The sequence below is a fragment of the Onychostoma macrolepis genome, chromosome 03 (assembly GCF_012432095.1).
Source record: "Onychostoma macrolepis isolate SWU-2019 chromosome 03, ASM1243209v1, whole genome shotgun sequence".
Lineage (NCBI taxonomy): Eukaryota > Metazoa > Chordata > Actinopteri > Cypriniformes > Cyprinidae > Onychostoma > Onychostoma macrolepis.
Window position 1 is genome coordinate 27,205,781 of NC_081157.1, and position 20,854 is coordinate 27,226,634.

A 20,854-nucleotide genomic window follows, 5' to 3' on the forward strand; every position below is an offset into this window, starting at 1 on the left:
ACTTGATTAACTGTTGCATGCAGCTCAGTGGAAAGGGCTATTAGACTAGAGAATTCCTGCATTACATGTAAATAAGAAATAACATAAGTTTGTGCATTTAATGCGTTTGAAAGACAAAAGCCTTCTAAAGACATTGTAATATTTAGTTAAATAACCGACAGAGTGATAATTCAAACAAACACTAATGTGTCCATCAGTAGTTGTTGCAACGTGGAAATGTTGAGAAAACACTTCTTAAAATTGGTACGATTTTTGTACTGTTTCCAGTGCTCAAATGCTGACTAGTGACTGGTCTTTGTGTGAATGTCCACAAAATGTCTCGGTAACCTATTTAACCCTTGTTCCCTGAAGGAGGGAACGGAGACGTCATGTCGATGACCGACGAATTGGAGACGCCTAATTCGTCAGTCATCGAAGTGACGTCGAGAGTAACCGACTGAAAGGGAACTGGAAAGCATTCTGAGCGTATAAGCGGTCGGCTATTTTAGAAAGGAAAATCCTAAGACGAAAAGAATTATGAAGAATCAAATTATGAATGACTTATTGCTATTGTGTGAATAAATCATAAATCTAATTACAAGTACTTAATTTTTGGAACCCGTTTATGTAATCCAGATTACTTGTAATCAGTTACGACCCAGCATTGATACTGAATAGTGCATCATTTGGGACAACTAAGGTCTTTTTTTCAACAAGCCACAACAATTTTTGAAATAGAGTTGAATTTATTTAAACAGTACTTAACTGTCACAGTTTTTATGTAGCCAAAGGGAAAGGGCTATCGGACTCTAATGTGTAGACAGTAGAGTACATAGTGCAAAGGATGTATAGTGTGAAATTTGAGACACAACTAAGGTCTTTTTTGAACAAGTCACAATTTCTTTTTGTTGAATTTATTTCGAAATAATCCATGGAATGTGAAAAGATCAGATTTTACCCCAGTAAAAACAACAAAACATTACAGTTTACCAAACTTCATGCTCTCCCAACTTCCAGCCTCATTTAGCTGATTCAAAACTAATGGAAGATGTTCTTAAACAGCCTGAACAGGAAATGAAGTTAATGTTCCCACACAGCAACAACCTACAGACCAGGAGAGAGAGAGAGAGAGAGAGAGAGAGAGAGAGAGATGGGGAAAAAAAAAGTTAATATTGATTTGTGACCACACGCAAACATTTAATGTATTCTGAAGAACATAATACACAACTGCACTTTGGGGTCATAAATTGATGATAATGCACTGTGTGCATCAGTATAGATGGAAAAGCTGATTTCAGGAAATTTGCAAGCTAGGTATCATCGTAATTTGAACAACTCCAGTCAAAAGATCTTTTGTATATAATACTTGAGATATGCACACTTGTTCCAGACAGCTAAAGGTTTTCCAAATTTGATATTAAACGGAATGCAAATGTTGTTGATCATTGGAGCATTCATTGGTGGAACAAAGCAAAATTATATATACACAGTTATAATACAATATTAACTGCTTTCGGCACTAAACCACTGTTGTTTCCATAATGTTACACCTAAACAAAGGCTAACTGAATCAGTAAAACATGCAATAAACTGTCATCACTATGGCAAAACCCAGACCTCATTACATTCAAAGTGTGAAAAATACGTCAAACCAATTTAGACCCTATGATAATTGAAAAATTAAGCCTTGTTTTTTTACATGAAGAGTGCTTTAAACATTAAAAGTAGAGTTTGCATGTATTTTGTGGCACACCATGCATCAACAAGCAGAGCGTGCAGTCTAGAGCTCCTCGTGGTTGTGCGGCGAGAGGTCAATGTTGCCTGTCTCTTGGCACACTGCAGGAGTGGTGAATTCCATTAGGTATTCACAGCGACTCGGCTCCGATGTCGAGGTCACCACAGTCTCCTTCCCACAAGTCAGCTTCACCTACCACACAAAGACACACTTAGCAGAAAAACTCCCAGCTTGAATAGCACAGTGGAAGTAATGTAAGAGCCGGTACTTACTGTAGTTGATCTATTTGGACCTTGCCAGCACCCAGTGCCATGCTCGTATTTCATCACCAAGTACTTATTATTTTCAGGCCCTGACCAACTTCCCCATGTCCTGGGAACATGAGCATCTCTCATTAAATACCGTCAAAAACACTCACGACATGATATTGTAAATGTGATGACAATGATGTGAAAAAAAAAAAAAGGTGGTTTGCTGGTCTTAACAGGTTTAAGCTGTTAACACCAATCAGGTGTTTAGTTGATTGCTATGGATGCACCATAAAAAAAAAAATTACGGAAAAAAAAAGTATATGACTCATACCACTACATAGTCAATATTAAAAGCTCTATACCATCTAAATAAAGATTTTTATCTTTTACTTCTATTTTCTGATATTAATGTGTCTGTGAGTCAGAGACCGTAAATTACAGAGATCCCATACTTGGTAATCAAATGAAAAATAAAACACTTAAAAAAAAGTTAAATCTAAAAATGCTAGTAGTGAATTTAGTCATTGAGGCATTACAACATTATAATGTACAGAATGACAAAAGGATATTCATTTTGAAATTTTCAAAAAAGATAATATTTAAAAGTATAATTAAAATATTACATTTTAAAAATTAATTTTAAATGAGTGTTAAATAGCAGCAAAAATCAAAAAGGTACAAACAGTTAAATATCCAATATCAATCAATATCAGTAAATTAAAAAAAAAAAAAAAGCAGCATTGCTATCCACCAATAACCAATACGGTATGTATACTACCATTCAAAGGTTTAGATTTAATTAATGTTTTTTGAAAGAAGGGTCTTATTCTCACAAAGGCTGCATTTATTTGATCAAAATAAAAACATTAATATTGGGACATATTATTAACATCTAAAATAAGTGTTTTCCATTTTTCATTTTTTTTTGGCTGTTTTTTTGCCTTTAATTTGATAGGACAGATCAAAGTTGACAGGAAGCGAAGTGGGAGAGAGAGAGGGGCAGGATCGGGAAAGGACTGCGAGCCAGGACTCGAACTTGCGACGCCCGAAGCGCAACGGCGCTGCATGTCGACGCGCTACCCATGAGGCCACCGGCGCCGACTTGTTTTCCATTTTTATATATTTTAAAATTTAATTTATTCCTGTGATGCAAAGCTTTTTTTCCCAGTAGCATTACTCCAGTCTTCAGTGTCACATGATTCTAGAAAAATTATTCTAGTATGCTGATTTGCTGCTCAAGAAACAGTGACTTTTTTTTTTTCCTTTGATGAACAAAGTTAAAAAAAAAAAACAGCACTGAAATCTTTCTAAAAACTATAAAAGCCTTTACTGTTGCTTCTGATCAACTTAATGCATCCTTGCAGAATAAAAGTATTAATTTCTTTCATACTTTAACTGAAAAGTGGCCCAAAACCTCTAAAACAAAACCACCTTAGTCTGGTGTAAGATGTTGTTTTTTTACACAATGCCTCTTACCCAAGGTTGGTCTCTGAGCCCCCATACTTGGGTTTCTGTGAAACCCGGTTGAAAGGACAGAGTCTGTAGATGTACCTAAAGGCAAACAGAACACAGAAATAAATCACAGCACAAAAATATCATTCCAAAACAACAAACACTGGTTTCACTTACTCGCTAGTGGAAAGTTCGTAGCACTGGCTGTATAGGTAAGTGAACTCAGCATCAGGGCCGAAATCAAAAGACAGCTCTTTTTCAATATTTCTGCAACACAATCAAAGGAAAACTCAACACAGTGCTCAGCAGCAGTGTCCCCGTGCACCAGCGTCAGAGAACACTGCAAATGCACTGAAGGACGCATGTGATGCAACCATAAGTCGAAACAAACAGCGCACTCTGATGTACGCAGAATTTCAGGTGCATATGAAAAACCAGTTCGCTACACTCCCACTTGATTTCAAACTCAACTTCTTTTGACCGTTTCGTAGAAGACAGCAGCATTGAACAAACCTGATTTGATCGTCCATCTCTCGAAAAGATTTCTCGACCTCCTCAAAGTCATCTCTGGCCTTCTGAGCAGCTGTGAACCAGAAAACAGTTGGTTAGCAGAGGAAAACAAAGAACAACTCACTGAGTACAAACGGATTTCTCTGTAATGTATTGATGAATAGGACTGGCAGCAGAACCAACCATCGATGAGGGCCTGGGTGTCTGGGTCATAGGGTGGCATGGCTTCCTCATCTTCATGACTCTTCTCTGGAGTCTTAACGGTGGGCGGCGCCTGCACAACACACAACCGTGCTCATATAAAGATATAATTTTTACACCTGCACAGTACGGTGAGCATGAGTTATAGCACACTGCGTTGTAAGACCTTTGCCATTGCGCCATAGGACATGAGTTAAAGGTTAAGGACTTTAAATGTCAAGCGGAGAAGTGTTAATAGAAAAATCAAAATGTCACTGCGGATCTAAACATCACTGAAGTTAATGCTTGCTCAGGTTTTCTGTGATACGCACTCTCACCTTATCATCGTCTTCATGATAATCATCTTCATCATCGTCATCGTCATCCTCTTCCTCAGAGACGTCGTCTTCTGGGTACGGCTCGGATTCATTGTCTACAACTGGCTCCTTCACTTCATCTGGAGGCGTTTCCACTGGGGTAGGTTCCTCAGGCTGGGACTGAGAGAGAACGGAGGAACACAGTCAAAATGCATGTTAATGGGCTATTGTGTTCAAGGATGGTGGAATTATAAAAAACAGATTTGTTTTTGTACACCAAAATTTGGTGCTTTTAATATTGTCAAGCATTAATCCTCAACTACACATAAAAACTCAAGACAAATTATCAAATTAAGACAAAATTACTAATATAACTAACTACACTACTCTAATACTGTTACAAAAGATTTCTATTTCAAATAAATGTTGATAAATGAAAATTCAGCTTTGCCATCACAGGTATGAACTCAATTTTAACACATGATATAGAAAACAATAAGTTTTAATTGCAATAATATTCCACAATATTACTCTTTTTAATGTATTATTGATCAAATAAATGCAGCCTTGGTGAGCATAAGAGACTTTTTTTAAAAAAAAAAAAAAAAAAATCCCAAAGTTTTAAAAGGCAGCATAAATAACTAATATTGGTAACAGGGTTGTTGAGCTATTTAATAATTAATCTAAAAAATAAATAAATAAATGAGGAAACAGAATGAGATTATTCAATTTTTTAATAATAGGGAAAATCATGCAAAATCAGGGATGCATGTCTAAATTATGTAATGTATTGTTAGTCAAGTTAATATTAATATTATAACAAAAATACTTTCTATAATTAAACATATCAATTACAAAATTCAGTTAACTGGCTACTTGTCAAACTTAATGTTTTGATTTTCAATGTTAATTTTTGTTATAGTTTATCTAATCATTATCACTTTGATTATTTGCATCTTGAAATTTTATTAGGACAAGTTTTACCACAGGGTTTTCAATATTTTTTTAAATTTTTTTTTTTACCAAAAAGAACCTCAGAAGTCACTAAACATGATATGTCTGCTTCTTCTCTACTAACCTCTGAGTGGTACTTGTCTTTAATGTTGGTCCAAACACTCTCAAATGTTGACGTGTCCACCTGCTCAGCTCCTCCCATCAGTCCCTGAATGAATCACAAAGCAGACATCTAAATTAGTGGCAATTCATTCACTCGGTGCATTTAGATGGGTGGCACATTTTGACTGAGAAATTATTAAATGCAAAAATACCTGGACTTCAGTTTCAGTAAGTGTGCCATCAGCATCTGGGTCCAATTCAGCATGAGACTGAAGCTCAGAAACAGACACACTGACACACAGAGACAACGCGCTAGTTTATATTCATTCTCAAGCTATATGCACAATCAGAGAGAGAAAAAAAAAAAAAAAAAAAAAAAAAAAAAAATAATATATATATATATATATAAAATCATTGGCACTTACAAGCCATCTGCATTGTCATCCAGCTCCAAAAAGGCTTCTGCCATTTTGGCTTTGTCCTTCTCCAGGCGAATAGCTGCCTTTTGCTCTGGAATGAATTTAAAAGATAGATTAGATCTACATTAATGCCAAATCATTAATGAAATGAGCCAGCCTGCAAGTTAAACACTTAAGTCAATTTTCATATGGCTTAAAGAGATGTAAATTTGCAGCTGCACTCACCTTCCCAGGCCTTGAGGTGGCGCTCTTTAGCTTCCTTCTCGGGCTGCTCTGCAGTCTCTTTCACTGTCCTCAGCGCTTCAACTTTATCCTCAAGCTGTTTCTTATTTTCCTGCATATCGGTCACTTTACCCTACAGAAGAGACAGCATTTTATATTTACCAAAACTCACTGACAAAATATGGCTTTTTAAAAGTGCAGCGTATACAAGCAATTATTCAATGTGGGAACTGGATGATGTCTGTTGCATGTGAGAGTCAAATAAAAAAAAATATATAAAAAAAGCAAAGCAAATATTTTTGCAACACTAGCAGCTGAACAAACAGAAACAATTGTATAATCGGTAACAAAATACGAAACCAAAGCATTTTGACATCTTGGACTGAGGTGTGGGTTTATACAAAGCAAATCTTACCTGCTTTTCTTGTCGTCCTTTCTTGGCTTCCTCAATGAGCTGCTGTTTCAGGAGAAAGCCCTCTTTGGTGACCTCGGCCATCTTCTGCAAAACTTCCCGCTCTTTACGTCCTAGATCCCTAAGAACCAAACAAATCTCACATATTTCAATGTGTTTATAGCCTTTGCATCATAAGTATTTTCTCACAGATCTTCGTTCTTATAAAAACAAAAGTGTATTGTATTTATTTATTTATTTATGTTATTTAACATTCCTACAGTTTAAAAAAAAAAAAAAAAAAAAAAATCACATTTAAACAGCTAGAAGGTGTGTTCTTTAGATATTAACTTCCACTGATTGCTAATTTACACAGTCAAGATTATTAAAACTGATATTTATTTTAACTTACATCTTGGTACAATATTGAGATGCAAGACACAATGACCAAAGACATTTGTCTGGTGCACATGTATGCAATGAAGCACAAGAATGTGTCGTGTGTAATATGTATTTCCCTGGAAAGCAATTACATTTGGATCAGAACTCACTTGCAGGTATTTTCACATCTGGCTCCGCTGTTGTACTCATCAGTAGTATCACAGCAGTCTGTGGAGAGGAAAGATTTCAAATGCAATACCACTACATGCATTGAACACAGCTGAGGAGAAATGTCCAAATGCAGAGTCATCTTACCACAGATGCCATCATTAATACGGGAGGATGGGATAAACGTGGGCCTGTAACCAGCATTGGTGCAATGGAAGCTGCCATTCGGACAAGCAGCGGTGCCTGAGGACCGACATAAACAACTGTCATGCACGATGCCAAACTATACTGCATCACCACTTCCTATGGACTGAAGAAAGACAGTTCACACAAAATATTACAATTCTGAGACCTGTTGTACTCAACCTCAGGTCTCTCTCTGTCTCTCTCACTGAAGCTATTTACTATTGTGGAAAGTCCAAGCGGTTTTCTTCAACACAATGAAGTCATACTCTTCATTCACTTTCACCGATTGAATGAAAAAGGGCAGCTTTTGTATTCTTTTAGATATCTTCTTTTGTGTTTCATGCAAGAAAGGAAGTTTATTATTTTTTTTAATTATTATTTATATGTACGTATACAGATATTTAGCCTTTATTTGTTCTGTTTTTTTTTTTAGCACATTTTTGTTATAACACAAACACAATTTTGTTCATGAGTGTCACAGAAGCATGTCAAAGCTTCCATTTATCATATTTGATGTGCTTTATATATGCATTGATCAATGTTTATATGTGAATAAAAGCCTAAATTAAATCTGCCCATCATATAAAGTGATCATGTCTCTTTAGAAGACTTTTATTAGCTAAACCAATGGTTTACTTTTACAAAGCTTTTATGAACTTTTTGAAACTTCAAAGTTTTGGCAGCATGAATTTTCAAATAGAAATCTCTCAGGTTTCATTTCTAATATGTTTTTCTTTTGTGTTTTGAAGAGGAACAAATGTTTACGGTTTGAAATAACATGAGGGTGAGTAAATGATAGCAATTTTATTTATGGGTGAACTGACCCTTTAAATGTAAAAACTAGTTATGCAGACTTTTCAAGAAAAAATTTCGAATATATTTTGAATATACATAAGAGGTGAAAAGCTTTCAAATAAAGACTGGTAAAATAATCCATCTTAAATTATAAGCCCAATTAAAAACTGAAGTACCTGGCTCATCTGAACCATCCTTGCAGTCACAGTAGTCATCATTCACTCGGTCAAAAGGAATAGTCCGGGATCCATCGAGACAGGTGAAAGGCTTGTTCTCCTCATAAAACTGTTTCTCTTTATTTATTTAGATGAAATAAGAGTTAGACCAGAATGTGCAGAGAAACCAGTGCAGGTTTCATTCAGAATATGTAATAAATGATATATGACTTTACTTGTCAGTGGCACTCCTCGTGGCCGTTGAATCTCTACAGGTGTCCCCAAGCTGACAGCAAAGACCAAAGTCAACAGCAGGTGCAAGCAGGTCATGATGCCTCCGGAAAAACAGGGACAGACGCAAACTCCCACTAGAGGCGCGTGACCTTGGAGCAAAATGAAGGCACAATGCATTGTTACACTGAACATTCCTTCATAAATATACATCTCAGACCAAAGGTTTACACAACGCTAAACGAATTAACATTATTCTTCATCCAAATGATGGTCGCAGATAAATGCGTCTATAAAACGTCTTGTTCGCATCATCCTTGTTAATTCAATCTGAAATGGCTTCCGCACACACGGCCAACCGAACACACCGGGATACTCACCGAACTCAAGTGATAAACAGTACAGTATCACGAAAGCAAGTATTGTGTATAAATAAACAACACGTAAATTATATGTGCGCTTGTATGATTAGTCAAAGAAATCTAAAAAGCCGTTGTAAAACAGTTAGTCTTCAGGCTACTTACTTCCGAAGAGCGTTCTTGCTCCGTTTGTTACGTCTCCAAGATGAGCGGTGTTCTCATATGATTGGTGGATTCAGGATTGGAGGAACGCGGCATTGTGGGTAATGCAGTCATGCAAAAGAGGATGGATTTGCGTTTTTTTCCCTTTTGCACAAAATCAATGATATGCTTAATTATAAATCAGTTACCATATATTTAGGCAGACGCCTAAACAAAACCTGCAGAAATTAAAAATAAATAAATAAATAAATAAATGACATGATAAAAACAAATGTAGTTCACTTGCAATAAAATTTAATCCTGAATTAATTTTGTATTACCTTTTTCCTTTATTTGTTATTTTCTGTATTTATTTACATTTTTTATTCATATTTAACTTTTATCTACTTATTCTTTCATTTATTTTTATAGAATTTATTTATTTATGTATTTATTTATTTTTAAACGTATATATTCATTCGTTTATTTATTTATTTATATTAATTTATTTAATTATAATTTCTGCAGGTTTGGTCCTTTGTACACACCATCGTTTAAGTAGCCTACTGACAAATCAGCTGAGAAGGGTCTGGCTGCAGACGTGCACTCTCAGACACACGCATGCGCACGGTTTTAAGTGCACGCACAGGCCACTCAACATGATACAGGATTTAACGGTCGCACAGAAATTATTATTGTAAGTATATTTATTTAACTGATACAAGATTAAGTTGAAGTAAAGGTGTTGTTTTTAATTATTAGGTAAATGTTATTTAAAACTATCCTGATATTTATCTGATAGATCCCACACACACAGGCCCTTCAAGGTCAGCACGTGTTTTAAAATGGTATCGTAACATACAACGACCGCCAAGGAATCAATGTAAGTATATTTAATGTATTAAAGATGTTGCTTAACAATATTTAATATGAAGATGGAATCTTTAAAATTACAAAAGTCATTTTAATGTTGTTAACAATGGTTCTTTAAAACGAGAGATGCATGGAATATGACTATGGAATTACAAAAATGAAAAGTATATTATACACGTCAGAATAATTTTCACTTCTGTCTCTTATTTATACTTACAGATGCATCAATCAGTAGTCTTAGCAGGTGTAAAGCACCTGATACCAAAGTGCACATCTTGTTGCACATTGTATCATTGCCCCTTGTGCCCTTCACTGAAGCCAATGATTAAAAAGAAGAGTTCAGGCTCACTGGGAAGTCCATTTAAAAAAATTCAATCATTTTCCAAGGTAAGATTAGTGTATTTTAAAATGATTACACAGGGCTCTACACTTACTTTTAGTTTTAGAAGTGTGGAAAATTAAAAAAATTTAGGAGCACGGTCAAAAATTTAGGAGCACCATCAAATCAATAATCAAAAATTCTGATAAAAAATTAACCTTCCCATTACGAGGTGATATTTGACTCCTTAAAGTGATTTACAGGGAATTTTGTTTTTACCTTTTGTAATGGCATTTTTATAAGCTTTTTATCATTTCTAATTAAAACAACAGAATAAAAACAAGTAGAATAGAATAAGATGCCAATCAAATGAAATCAGTATTTAAGAAATAAATTTGTACTAGGTGGCACAGAAGAACACACAGGTGGCTTGTAGGTGTCTTTTCGATGTTTAACAATTAAATTCATAAATTCATGTTGAGGTTAATGTTTTAAATATACAAATTTGAATGTAGAAATATTAAATGATTTAAATAACAGAAAAGATACTTTAAAAATTAAACTAAAACTGCCAGCAGGTGGCGGTAAGTCACTGATTTTATCACTGAATCATTCATTTAATTGATTTGTTCCAATGGCTGATTCATTCAGGAATGAAGTACTTGCCTGCGTCCCAATGTGCATACTATCCATCCTAAATTCTGTGTGATATTAGTAATTTTCAATACTATTTAGGGCAGATAGGGTGGATAGTATGCACATTGGGAAGCAGACTGTGACTGTCTTTATGAATGGGTAATTGAATCATTGACTCACTAGATTCATTTAAAAACGCAGTTCATTCATAAACGCAAATACAAATAATGAATGGAAGACATTAAATAGTATGTCCTCATTTACAGTATACCGTGAATAAAACAGTTTGTGAATAGTCACTTAACGTTTACAGCAGAAAATACAACAATAACGTATGTTAACAAATTTGAGTCCACTTCAACCTAGGGGTGTGCGATATGACGATTTTTGATCGTGGACGATAAAAGTGTCTCCACGATCTGCTTTTGAAGAAATATCGTAGCATCGTGCTACAGCGCACATTCTATCAGCTGCAGTTCTTATTTCTCCGTCTCAATATACTGTAACGTACATTATTCGGATCTGCTTTAAAGCCTTGCCGGTTAAATGTTTTATTCACGCGTAGGTCTGACGCGCGCTTTTTCTGAGGCCGTACACCCGAAGCGCGCGCGCTAAAGCCTGTCAAAAAGCGCCTCATTACTGAACTAAGTTATCTTGTGCACTAATACTCTCAAAACACACAAGGTTTATGTATAGACTCCGTTGCTTCTGTCTAAAATGAGTAAGTAAACAGCTGAGAGAAAACGGACGCGTGCCTCTGTATATTATATGCGTGCATGTCTTAAAGGGGCAGTACTGAACATGCTGCCGACTGTCATTAAAGGGATAGTTCACCTTAAAATTTAATTTCTGTCATTATTTACTAACTCGCATGTTGTCCCAAACCTGTATTAATTTCTTTCTTGTGCTGAACACAAAAGAAGATATTTTGAAGAATGTGGGTAACCAAATAGCCTAGTATTTGGTCCATATTGACTTTTGATAGAAGGAAAAAAAAAATACTATGGAATAAGTCACTGTAGACCAGCAACTGTTTGGTTTTCCACGTTCCTCAAAATAGCATTTATGTTTAGCAGAAGAAACTCATTCAGGTTTAAAGAAACTTTTGAGTGAGTAAATAATGGTATAAATATAAAACACTTTATTTTGGGGTGAATTATTCCTTCAATGTTAATAAAACACCAAAACACAAAGAGAAAAATCACTCAGTACTCTTGACTGAAAAACGTTAATAGAGTTGATTTAATAGGAATCAATCTATATAGTGTTTTATTTTTATATTTGTTGATTCAATTTATTGAATGCTCCTGCTAAATACACCTATTGTACCTGAAAATAAAACACTGTTTTATTTGTATAGTATGTGTATTTGTAATGTGTATCTTTGTTCTCATTTTTTAATAACAAAGATAAAATAATGACAAAGATTTTTATCTTCGCCCACTTTGGCCTAAATATCAGCCATTCTTTTTTAATATTTTTGTTACCTTGAAAGGTTTTGTCTTTATAATAGGGAAATTAGTTTGGCTGTAATGCTCACACAACTTGCAAAATAGTAAAACCAACATGACAAAGAATCGTGATAAAATCGTGAATCGTGATTTTTCTTAAAAATATCGTGATATTATATTTTTGCCATATCGCCCACCCCTATTTCAACCGTTAGAACGTTTTATTGCTGTTTAATTAGACAGGCTGTGAGGAATGAAAGTTTGGGACGTTTTCGCGGAGCTGGTGGAATTTTCACAATAATTTAATGAATTTATTCACATAAATACAGCGATCTGTCACGCCACATTAAAGATCTTGAAAATCACATTTTTGTAAGACACATAATTTGTGTTTCGTTATAAAACTGATTTTGAAAGCTGAGACTTTGTTTTATATTAAAAGCACAAAGCTTAAGCTATTGCTATTGTGTGGCTGGCAAAAGCTCACAAATAATGAATGCAATGGAAGACATGAAATATTATTTCCAAGCATACTGTCCCCGCGAGTATGACACATCGTATGATTTCTGCTAATAATCCCACATATATTTGTAGTGTATTAAAAAAAGGGTTAAATAAGAGAGCTACAGCGCCCCCCAAAGGAATATTGATTGAATGTGTGAGTTTATGTTAAGATAAACAGTTGTTCCTGTTCAGTCTGTTAATAAATATCATATTCTTGATATTAAGCTGTTCCGCGAGTCCTTAAAATTGACATCCCAGTAACATGATGCGGCCGCTCGGACGCAACAATATTCAAATCAATTCCGGAGGCCCGGCAACTTCTCCCGGTGCTCTCAACGCGGGCAATTTGCATGCGCGATATAGGCTATATACTCTCAAAATATTATAACTTTAATTTCTACGATTTAAATGATCGAAATATTTCGACTTTATTCTCGTAGTTTCCATAGTATTTTTTAAAGAGGCACTAAAACGCCGTCGTAGATTCATTCATTTTTTTGTTTGTTTTAAGATTCAGTGTATTTATTCAGTTTTCTACTCCTAAATGAAAAATTAAGCTGAATTCTTGTTTTGTTTTTGAAAAGAGGGAAACTTACAATGGGCATTAACTTATGTTTTGAGCAGCTGGACATGGCAGAGCTGAGGAAATGGTGGTGTCATGTTAATGGAGAACTTAGGACTGGAACGGTAAAGAATTGTTTGTTTTTTGGACTTGAATATTTAAAGCTTTCATTAGAACAGAATTATGTAACATTCAATATTCAATCACTATTTTCCAGACATGGAAAATTGTTTGCCCACTATGCTGAGGAGTCAAAAGCCTTCCTGAGAGGTGATCAGCAGCCTGTATTTGGGTTGCAAAAAATGAGGTTTGAAGAAATCTCTCAGGTAAAAGCATATACTTGGGAATCATAAGGTTAAAAATGGCATGTTATCATGACAAACCAGGTAAACTTGTGCCATTGTTTTTTCCACTAACAGGAAGAGCCTTTCCACATACAGGTAACATGTATATTTTACTTTGTAGCAGCTCCTCAGGAAAAGAGCCAGTTAGCTTAAAAAGGTAATACTAAAGGTAACCGGCTCAAACTCAGAATTTATATTTGTTTTTTAGGTAGATGAAACCAATCTTTTCACCCTTGAGTTTGCACCGGAGAAGCAGGTGGTTTAGTCTCCACAAAAAGTAGGTATTGTTAGAGGGGTTGCAGCCATTATTGTTCAGCATATTATTTATCCTCTTTTGCATTGTTTCTTAGATGCGTGTCATGACGGATCTTGACTGCCAGTCAGTGGTGCATAGAGTACTCTGGGGATCTTCTCGGATCAGTTCAGCTTCCTCGTGCATGGAGGATGAAGAAGCTGCTGAGGCCTTGGAACGGTTCTTCTGTGCAGAGTTCATCAAGGACGATCTTGTAGAGCCACTGATATTTGTTTTTAAATTTACGCAGGACATGCATACATTTTTAGAGAATGTGGTGGATAACATGCATCTGAGAATCTTTTGTCGAACACAAAATTGAAAAATATTGTTCGTTTTTTTTGTCTTATGTAATGATTTTATATTTTAATAGTATAGTCAGTAATATTTCATTTATTTTATCTATGCATTCAAATTGTTCAACAACAGCAACTGTAAGTAACCCACAATTACTGCAACTGTAAATTACCCACTCACAATGCCATGTTTTTGTTTTATTATTTACTAAAGTCAACAATCACCAACTGCTGTGTGTTGAATTATTTTCTGGTGTGTCAGTTTTGGAAAACATATTAACATTGAATGTGACTAGCAGACTTTGACTTGTTAGTCGATGATTTAATAATTCATTATGGAATGTTAAATACACATAAATTTCTCATTCTACTATGAAGGAATATAAACAGGTGCTTGTTAATCAATGATTTAATAATTAATTATAAAGTTATGCATTGTGTGTGTATGTATATATATTTGTCTTTCTACAATGAAGAAATATAATTAGATGTTTTTTTTTTTCGGTTTCAATTTAATTACTATATAATTGACTTAAGGTCAAATATTTTTAGGCAGGAAGAATGTGTACAATAATTTTTTTTATTTATTTTTTTAATAATATATTAACATTAATTAGTAATGTACATATGCGGAGTAATCGGACATTGTTAGTGTAGATGTTCAACAATGTCTTTGAGCTCTGATTTTATATAAATCCGGGCCTTGACCTGAACCACCAGTCTTTACAGTACTCTTAAAAAAAAAGTAATCTCCACCCTTTGAAAGTAGGATTTCACCTCGTGAAATACTTTTTCATTTTCATATGTATCTTCATATATATATTCTGGCGGAGTTAACAGAATATTTTGTTTTCTTTTCTTTTATGTCGTGCCTTTAGTTTGTATTTTGACGTGTTTCCGCCTTCGACCCAGCGTGCATGTCCTCAAAGCGCATGCGTGCGGCTGAGAGTGCATGTGTCTGCAGCCAGACCCTGTTGAATCCGCTCCTTCAAACACTGTGGCAGGATTAAATCCTGTTTCGCATATATAATTGTAAACATAAGCATTACTAAAGGAGTAATGTATATAATTTATAATAATTAATTATCATATAATTAGAATTATAATGAATTAAAAAGCTTGGAATGAAAACAATTTGTGTGCGCGCGGTTTTTCTGCAAGCCTATGTTGTAGCTACTCGCTCTGCTAAACTTATTTTAACTGCATAACAAGTTGTTTAAAATGTTTGTAAGGATTTAAATTTGTAATGTTTTGAGTCCTTTAGACCCGATAACTTTTTTAACCCAAAGTTTCAGGACTTCAGGTAGGCTAAGTAGCCAGTAAACTTTGACAAATACTGTGGTAAACTATTAACTGAATTTCCAAATGACTATAACAAAGTCCAACTATTATAATACCTTTAAACAAAGCTTCATAACTTTGTATAAAAGTTGCGTGACGTACGCTTTTCATGGTTTAAAGTAACACAAAATATAGTTATCGAAAAGTAGCTGTATACCAGACAGCATTATGAATGGTTTGAGCAGCACTGTATGATGATTAATTAACTGAATATTTGCTTTAATACAGCCAGGTCAAAAGATAAGAGAGGGTCATGAGAGATTTACCATAAGAGAAAATACTGGATGTTATTATATTCTGTACACCAATTCCTTGTATACTAAATATTTGTAACAAGTGTAATTTAAACAATATATGATCATTTATTGTAAAGAGCATCTCACAAAAACTAAACATAGGGAAATGCGAGTTCTAGTGAAGGTGGTGACACAATTCTGCCCCCTACCTTTAATTTAAAGACATTTTCATATTCTCAAATAGAAACAGTGAGATGATGTCTTAAATAGGTTATTACACTTACATTAACATTTTATACTTAAATATATAAATATACTTAAATATATAGAAATTGTTTTATGTGAAATGAAAAAAAAAAATTAAAAAAATCACAGGTCCTATACAGGACAGGTTCAGAGTGTATAAATGATTAAACTACTAAAAATGTTAAGTAAAAAAACAAACAAACTACTGTTTCTAACAGCAGTAATAATACAGCAGTAATTCAACAATTGTGTTTTACTAGAAACGTTTGTCTTTTAATAAAGTCAGTCTGTAGGGGTCAGTAAAGTGTCACTGACTAAATACCCTTTCATTCTCTATAAACAGATGATGCAAAATATTGTCAGTGTTTGCTGTCATGAGGTGTGTAGTGATCATACACAGAAATCTGATTACATGTTGCAGTTGTCAAACTGCACATGGGGAAAAAATGTAAAATACAGATATTGCATTTATTAGAAAAATCGTCCTTTATTTGTATTTTCAACACACTTTACAGTACTGAACAGTGAAAGAAAAAATATACTGGTATATATTTATATATTTGCTTTTTTATATATAGCTGTTTGCTTATTAAATGCATTTTATTCACAAAATGACAACTTAGTTCTCTCAGAGGAAAACCTTTCATAAAAATAATATAATATAAAATAACTTGGACACATTATACACATTACAGCAATATAATGTACAAATATTACAATCATTTTCCTGTGTTTTCTTTTTCATTTATATTATTACCATAACTTGTGAACAAGTAACATATTATTTAAAGCCCAGAGAATAATTTCATTGGAGAGTCTCATGAGGCATGACTTCAAAGTACAAAGAAAAACTGTTCTCTGATTAAGCCACGCCATCTTTCTGACTGTCTCTTGGTCATTAACCTCACAGAAGTATTTAAAAACCCTATTAAAAGCCATTACAGTGCAGATTATTGACACAGAGTAGCTGATGTTGCTCAGTGCTTTAGCAGAAAATGGCATTGAGGACCAAAGAGACGACGTTTGGACCAAGCCATTTAAAGTGCTTACCCTGCGCCATGCTATACAACACGCTATACCATTCCCCCTGATATCAGCCATCTCACAACAACTTCCTACAGAAAAAATAAAGTGCTGGTAAAGACAAGTTTTAGAAACAACGGATGATTAGTTTGTTTTCCAATACAATTCAAATATTCACATTTAAAGGTGGTGGGAGGTTGACTAAAATCCCCCAAATGAATGACAGGGAGATGACAAGAGAAAGAAAGGGGAAGGTGGAGGGTGCTTATGAAATTCCACAATTCAACTACAGTTCAGTACAACTAAAAGTGATTCATCGTGACAGTGATTGATTCTGAGAGATCTCAAATTTACAATTCAACATTACAGTATATACAAAACAAGCAGTGATTCGTCTACTATTTATATTAGATAGTAGTTTTTTGATTTTTAAACCATCAAACCAGAATGATACAAAAATAAAAACTGTACACAAACTGTTCAAAGAAAACACTTGTTTTTCCTTTTGATATCCAAAAAGAATGGCAGCAAGGAATTAATTTGAATAATTTCTTAATAAGAAACAATTGCTACAGTGTCGTGTTAAAATGGCAAATATTATTTGTTAGCGTAGTGCTCACAACATTAACGAAAAGCCACACAACAAAGCAATTTGAAGGAAAGACAGGCAAATGTATATGGGAATGTCATCAGTTTGCACAAACCGATCGTGTAACCTCGGCCTTTCCTCCTGTGGTCCACCAAATGAAAACTTATACCGTGACATCCTCTAATCCCGTCACGGACAAGTACAGTTATCGCATACGTACTGGTATGACCTCGAGTTACTGCTCTGGCAGGCACAGGCTTGTGTAAAGCTAAGCTACTGACCAGCAGAAACTAGCTTGCCATCTTATTTCAAGAGGGATGCTCACAAACGCTGTCCCACAATATAGCAACAATTGGTTCATTCAACTGAACTAAAACCAAACCAAAAAAATAATAATTCTGAGAGATGAGAGAGGCAATATTGCAAGTCTAACATCAACCTGAGAACTCACTCTCATTCATTCTCATTCCATCTCTCTCTGTCTCCCTTTAAACATTGGTGAAAAGTCAAATAGACACCACTAAAAAATGCTGGACATGAAATACGTTAGAGCAACAGTTTCCTTTAATGGTATGACCTGCTTTCTCTGTCTGTACTCCATTGTAGTCACTTTGCCATGCTGAAAAATGACCCTACACCTCCAGATGGAGCTATTGTGTATTCGCAGACATTTAGCAAGGCATATAAAACATGAAACAAATAATCTGGGATCTAATGCCAACATCTTATTATTCCACAAAATGACAGGTAGAAACCCTGCAGTTGACATTAAGGCAAAAAAAGCATCAAACTCAATATGGCTGCATGTCTTTCCAACATCTAACCACCAATGTCTTGCTCTCTCAGATATGCCTCAACTTCTCTCCCCATCCTCTGTTCTAGCCACTGATCGAGGCTCCTCCAACTTATCAGTTAAGCACTCATTCCTTTGGCAAAACATAATTTAGTGTGTTGTGGTGTAGAGAATGCATGAGTGGGTGAAGGTGAGAGAGTCTGTGCGAATGTGTGCTGCAATTGAGGAGACTGTTGCTTTTACAAATTTGGCAGGAATGGATATAACAAAACAAAAAGAAGGCAAAACATATGTTTCAAAGCGTCACATGGCTTATCCTCAGAAAGTGACTATCATTAATTATTCACATGGAAAGTGAGGGCAGTCCGTAAGCAGTGACGGTGATAGATCTAATATAGGCCCTAAATGCTCGGTTGGCTTGAAAGCGACCGAGGAAGACTGACAGATGAGAGCAGGAACTATCACAAAGACAATGCGAATGCTCCATGCTGGCACTAACCATATTGGATGGAAATAGATTGCTTAAAAAGAGAAAGAGACAATCAAAAATGAAGACAAAAGCAGACACTCCTGTCCCACGATGCATTGCTTCACAACAGCTCCAGAGTTGAAGCTGGTGGTTCAGAAAGGCACACGGCCATCTTGCACTGGTAGCACTCCTGGGTAAAGGGTAAGAGGGGGTGGGACCCACTAACAAATCATTTCCGACATACTCATCCCTCCACAGTCTTCTGGACAGCAGACGTTATCTTGTTTTCTCCCGGCAGATGCAACTGTGTTCTCTCTATGACAGAAACTGAAAAAGAGTCTCTCAGATTTCACTCAGCATGTGAATTCTGAGGATTCAAGTCCCTGTTAGAATGCTTTAAAAACTGATTATTGACACTGATGCTCCTTTTTATGATGGCTTTTTCCCAAAGAGATTCCTTTCAGATCCAAGCCCCCTGAACACATACACAGACACACAGCCGTGTGTTTGCATGTACTGTGTGGTATCGTTATTTTAGGTTAAAATTCATGTATGTCTGTGAATGTGTGTATGCGTATGTGTAGAAATTCCAGCGTGCTACACTGACATAATGGCCCTTTAAAAACCCCACCGCAATTCTGTTTTTCCATCAAACCTCACCCTCGCTGCTGCTGGACGGACCCCAGCTCGCACTCGAAATCTACAGTTGCTGTGTTAAATACTTCTCTGATATCAATATTATTTTGTTCCCTTTTTAAAAAATAAAATAAAATGTCTTATTGGATTGGTACACAAGACTTATTCTGTTCATGGTCTAGCTAGCAGAAACAGAAGAGTCCTATGTGAACGGAATAGGGACAGAGTTTTTGAAGGATGGCCCTTACTTAGCCCCTTGGGCCAGACAGCTGTTCCTTGAGTCTCGAGTATTACGTGTCATCGGTAGGAGAGGATGACTTCTCCTCCTCCTCCGTCTCCTCCACTGGGCTCTCATCAGACTGTCTCTCGTCTTCCTCCTCGACTACTGACTGAACCTGCAGTCGTCTCCGTCCTGACCTCTCGACCAGGACCTCCTCGCCGTCCTCCATTTTTTCCTCTATCTCGTCCTCCTCAGCTTCATCTGCTTCCTCATCTTCTTTCTTTGCCTCTTGACCATGGCTGTCTATGTGGTTATGACTGGGATCGCCGTCCTGTCCTGGTTCTCCCTCCAGGGTGAGCTCAAACTGGAATTTGTTCGTGCAGGATTCAAGCTCATTATCTGGCCCGTCCGGTGGTGGTGATGGGCTCTGGGGAATGGTGCTTTGGTACCAGTCCCGGTTGTCCTCAAGGGTGTCCAAAATTTCCTGAGCATCAGGGTGGACCAGGTCCCCCCAGGTCTCCCACAGGGGATGCACAATATAATCAATAAATCCCACCTGAAAAAGGAAACCCAACATGTAGAGAGACAGTTAAGGAGCAGCTTATGTCAGAGAAGGTTGAGAATGTATGTTTGTGTGGGTGTTTAAATGTGTACCTGACTCTTTTCCACGGACGCAGTGTGTTTGTCACACATGGGGCTGATTTCCATCCCACGCTCTCGCTCTTTATCGCCCTGCCGGAAGAACTCCTCCATAATACGCTCAGTCCACTGCCTGTACACTGCCAGGGGCTTGGTTGGGTTACTAAGGTCAGCACAGTGCACCATGTTCCTCAGGACCTACACACACACATACAGTACACACTTGTGACTAAGTAGTCTGTCTTTTTTCTAGTCTGCACTTACAGACTCATGTCATAGTTTTGAACTGTTTTGTTGCATGACAAAGACACACCTGTATTCGGTCATTATAATGGTCTAGCATCAGCACACCTGAACTTGTCACTTTCTTGGTCTCAACCATTGTCTTTAGATCTGCCAGCAAGCTCATATGCTTTGACATGTCTGTTGCTAGAACCTGAGAAGACAAGGAAATTAA

At 35.9% G+C, this 20,854-nt stretch overlaps 2 protein-coding genes and 1 long non-coding RNA gene across 8 annotated transcripts in view; 1 reads left to right on the forward strand and 2 right to left on the reverse strand.

The window, feature by feature from the left end:
* Nucleotides 1–877: 877 nt before the first annotated feature.
* Nucleotides 878–9,093, reverse strand: prkcsh (protein kinase C substrate 80K-H). 2 transcript variants are annotated; one of them, XM_058770852.1, is made up of 18 exons: nt 8,953–9,093; nt 8,434–8,580; nt 8,219–8,335; nt 7,209–7,304; nt 7,064–7,121; nt 6,537–6,654; nt 6,125–6,254; nt 5,906–5,990; nt 5,693–5,771; nt 5,503–5,586; nt 4,446–4,604; nt 4,111–4,201; nt 3,931–4,000; nt 3,595–3,684; nt 3,442–3,516; nt 1,987–2,086; nt 1,733–1,906; nt 878–1,083 (listed from the first exon to the last, which is right to left on the reverse strand). In XM_058770852.1, the coding sequence occupies exons 2-17, from the start codon at nt 8,525–8,527 to the stop codon at nt 1,760–1,762; spliced, it is 1,593 nt and encodes a 530-aa protein (XP_058626835.1). In that variant the 5' UTR covers nt 8,528–8,580; nt 8,953–9,093; the 3' UTR covers nt 878–1,083; nt 1,733–1,759. The 2 variants fall into 2 exon arrangements, with proteins under 2 accessions (XP_058626835.1, XP_058626836.1); XM_058770853.1 differs by lacking the exon at nt 8,953–9,093 and adding an exon at nt 8,809–8,948.
* A 362-nt stretch (nt 9,094–9,455) lies between these two features.
* On the forward strand, nt 9,456–14,571 carry LOC131537444 (uncharacterized). Its single transcript, XR_009270278.1, has 8 exons — nt 9,456–9,625; nt 9,731–9,811; nt 10,021–10,188; nt 13,336–13,398; nt 13,491–13,599; nt 13,693–13,713; nt 13,826–13,894; nt 13,968–14,571. It is a non-coding gene; the product is annotated as an uncharacterized LOC131537444 (long non-coding RNA).
* Nucleotides 14,572–16,498: 1,927 nt separating this feature from the next.
* The window catches only part of pde4a (phosphodiesterase 4A, cAMP-specific), a 60,714-nt gene continuing 56,358 nt past the window's right edge, over nt 16,499–20,854 (reverse strand). For all 5 annotated transcript variants that reach the window (XM_058769819.1, XM_058769822.1, XM_058769823.1 and 2 more), the window contains 3 exons: nt 20,711–20,833; nt 20,413–20,595; nt 16,499–20,314 (listed from right to left, as the gene is read on the reverse strand). In XM_058769819.1, the coding sequence (XP_058625802.1) occupies nt 19,829–20,314; nt 20,413–20,595; nt 20,711–20,833 (792 nt within the window). In that variant the 3' untranslated portion in view covers nt 16,499–19,828. The remainder of the gene's footprint in view (nt 20,315–20,412; nt 20,596–20,710; nt 20,834–20,854) is intronic.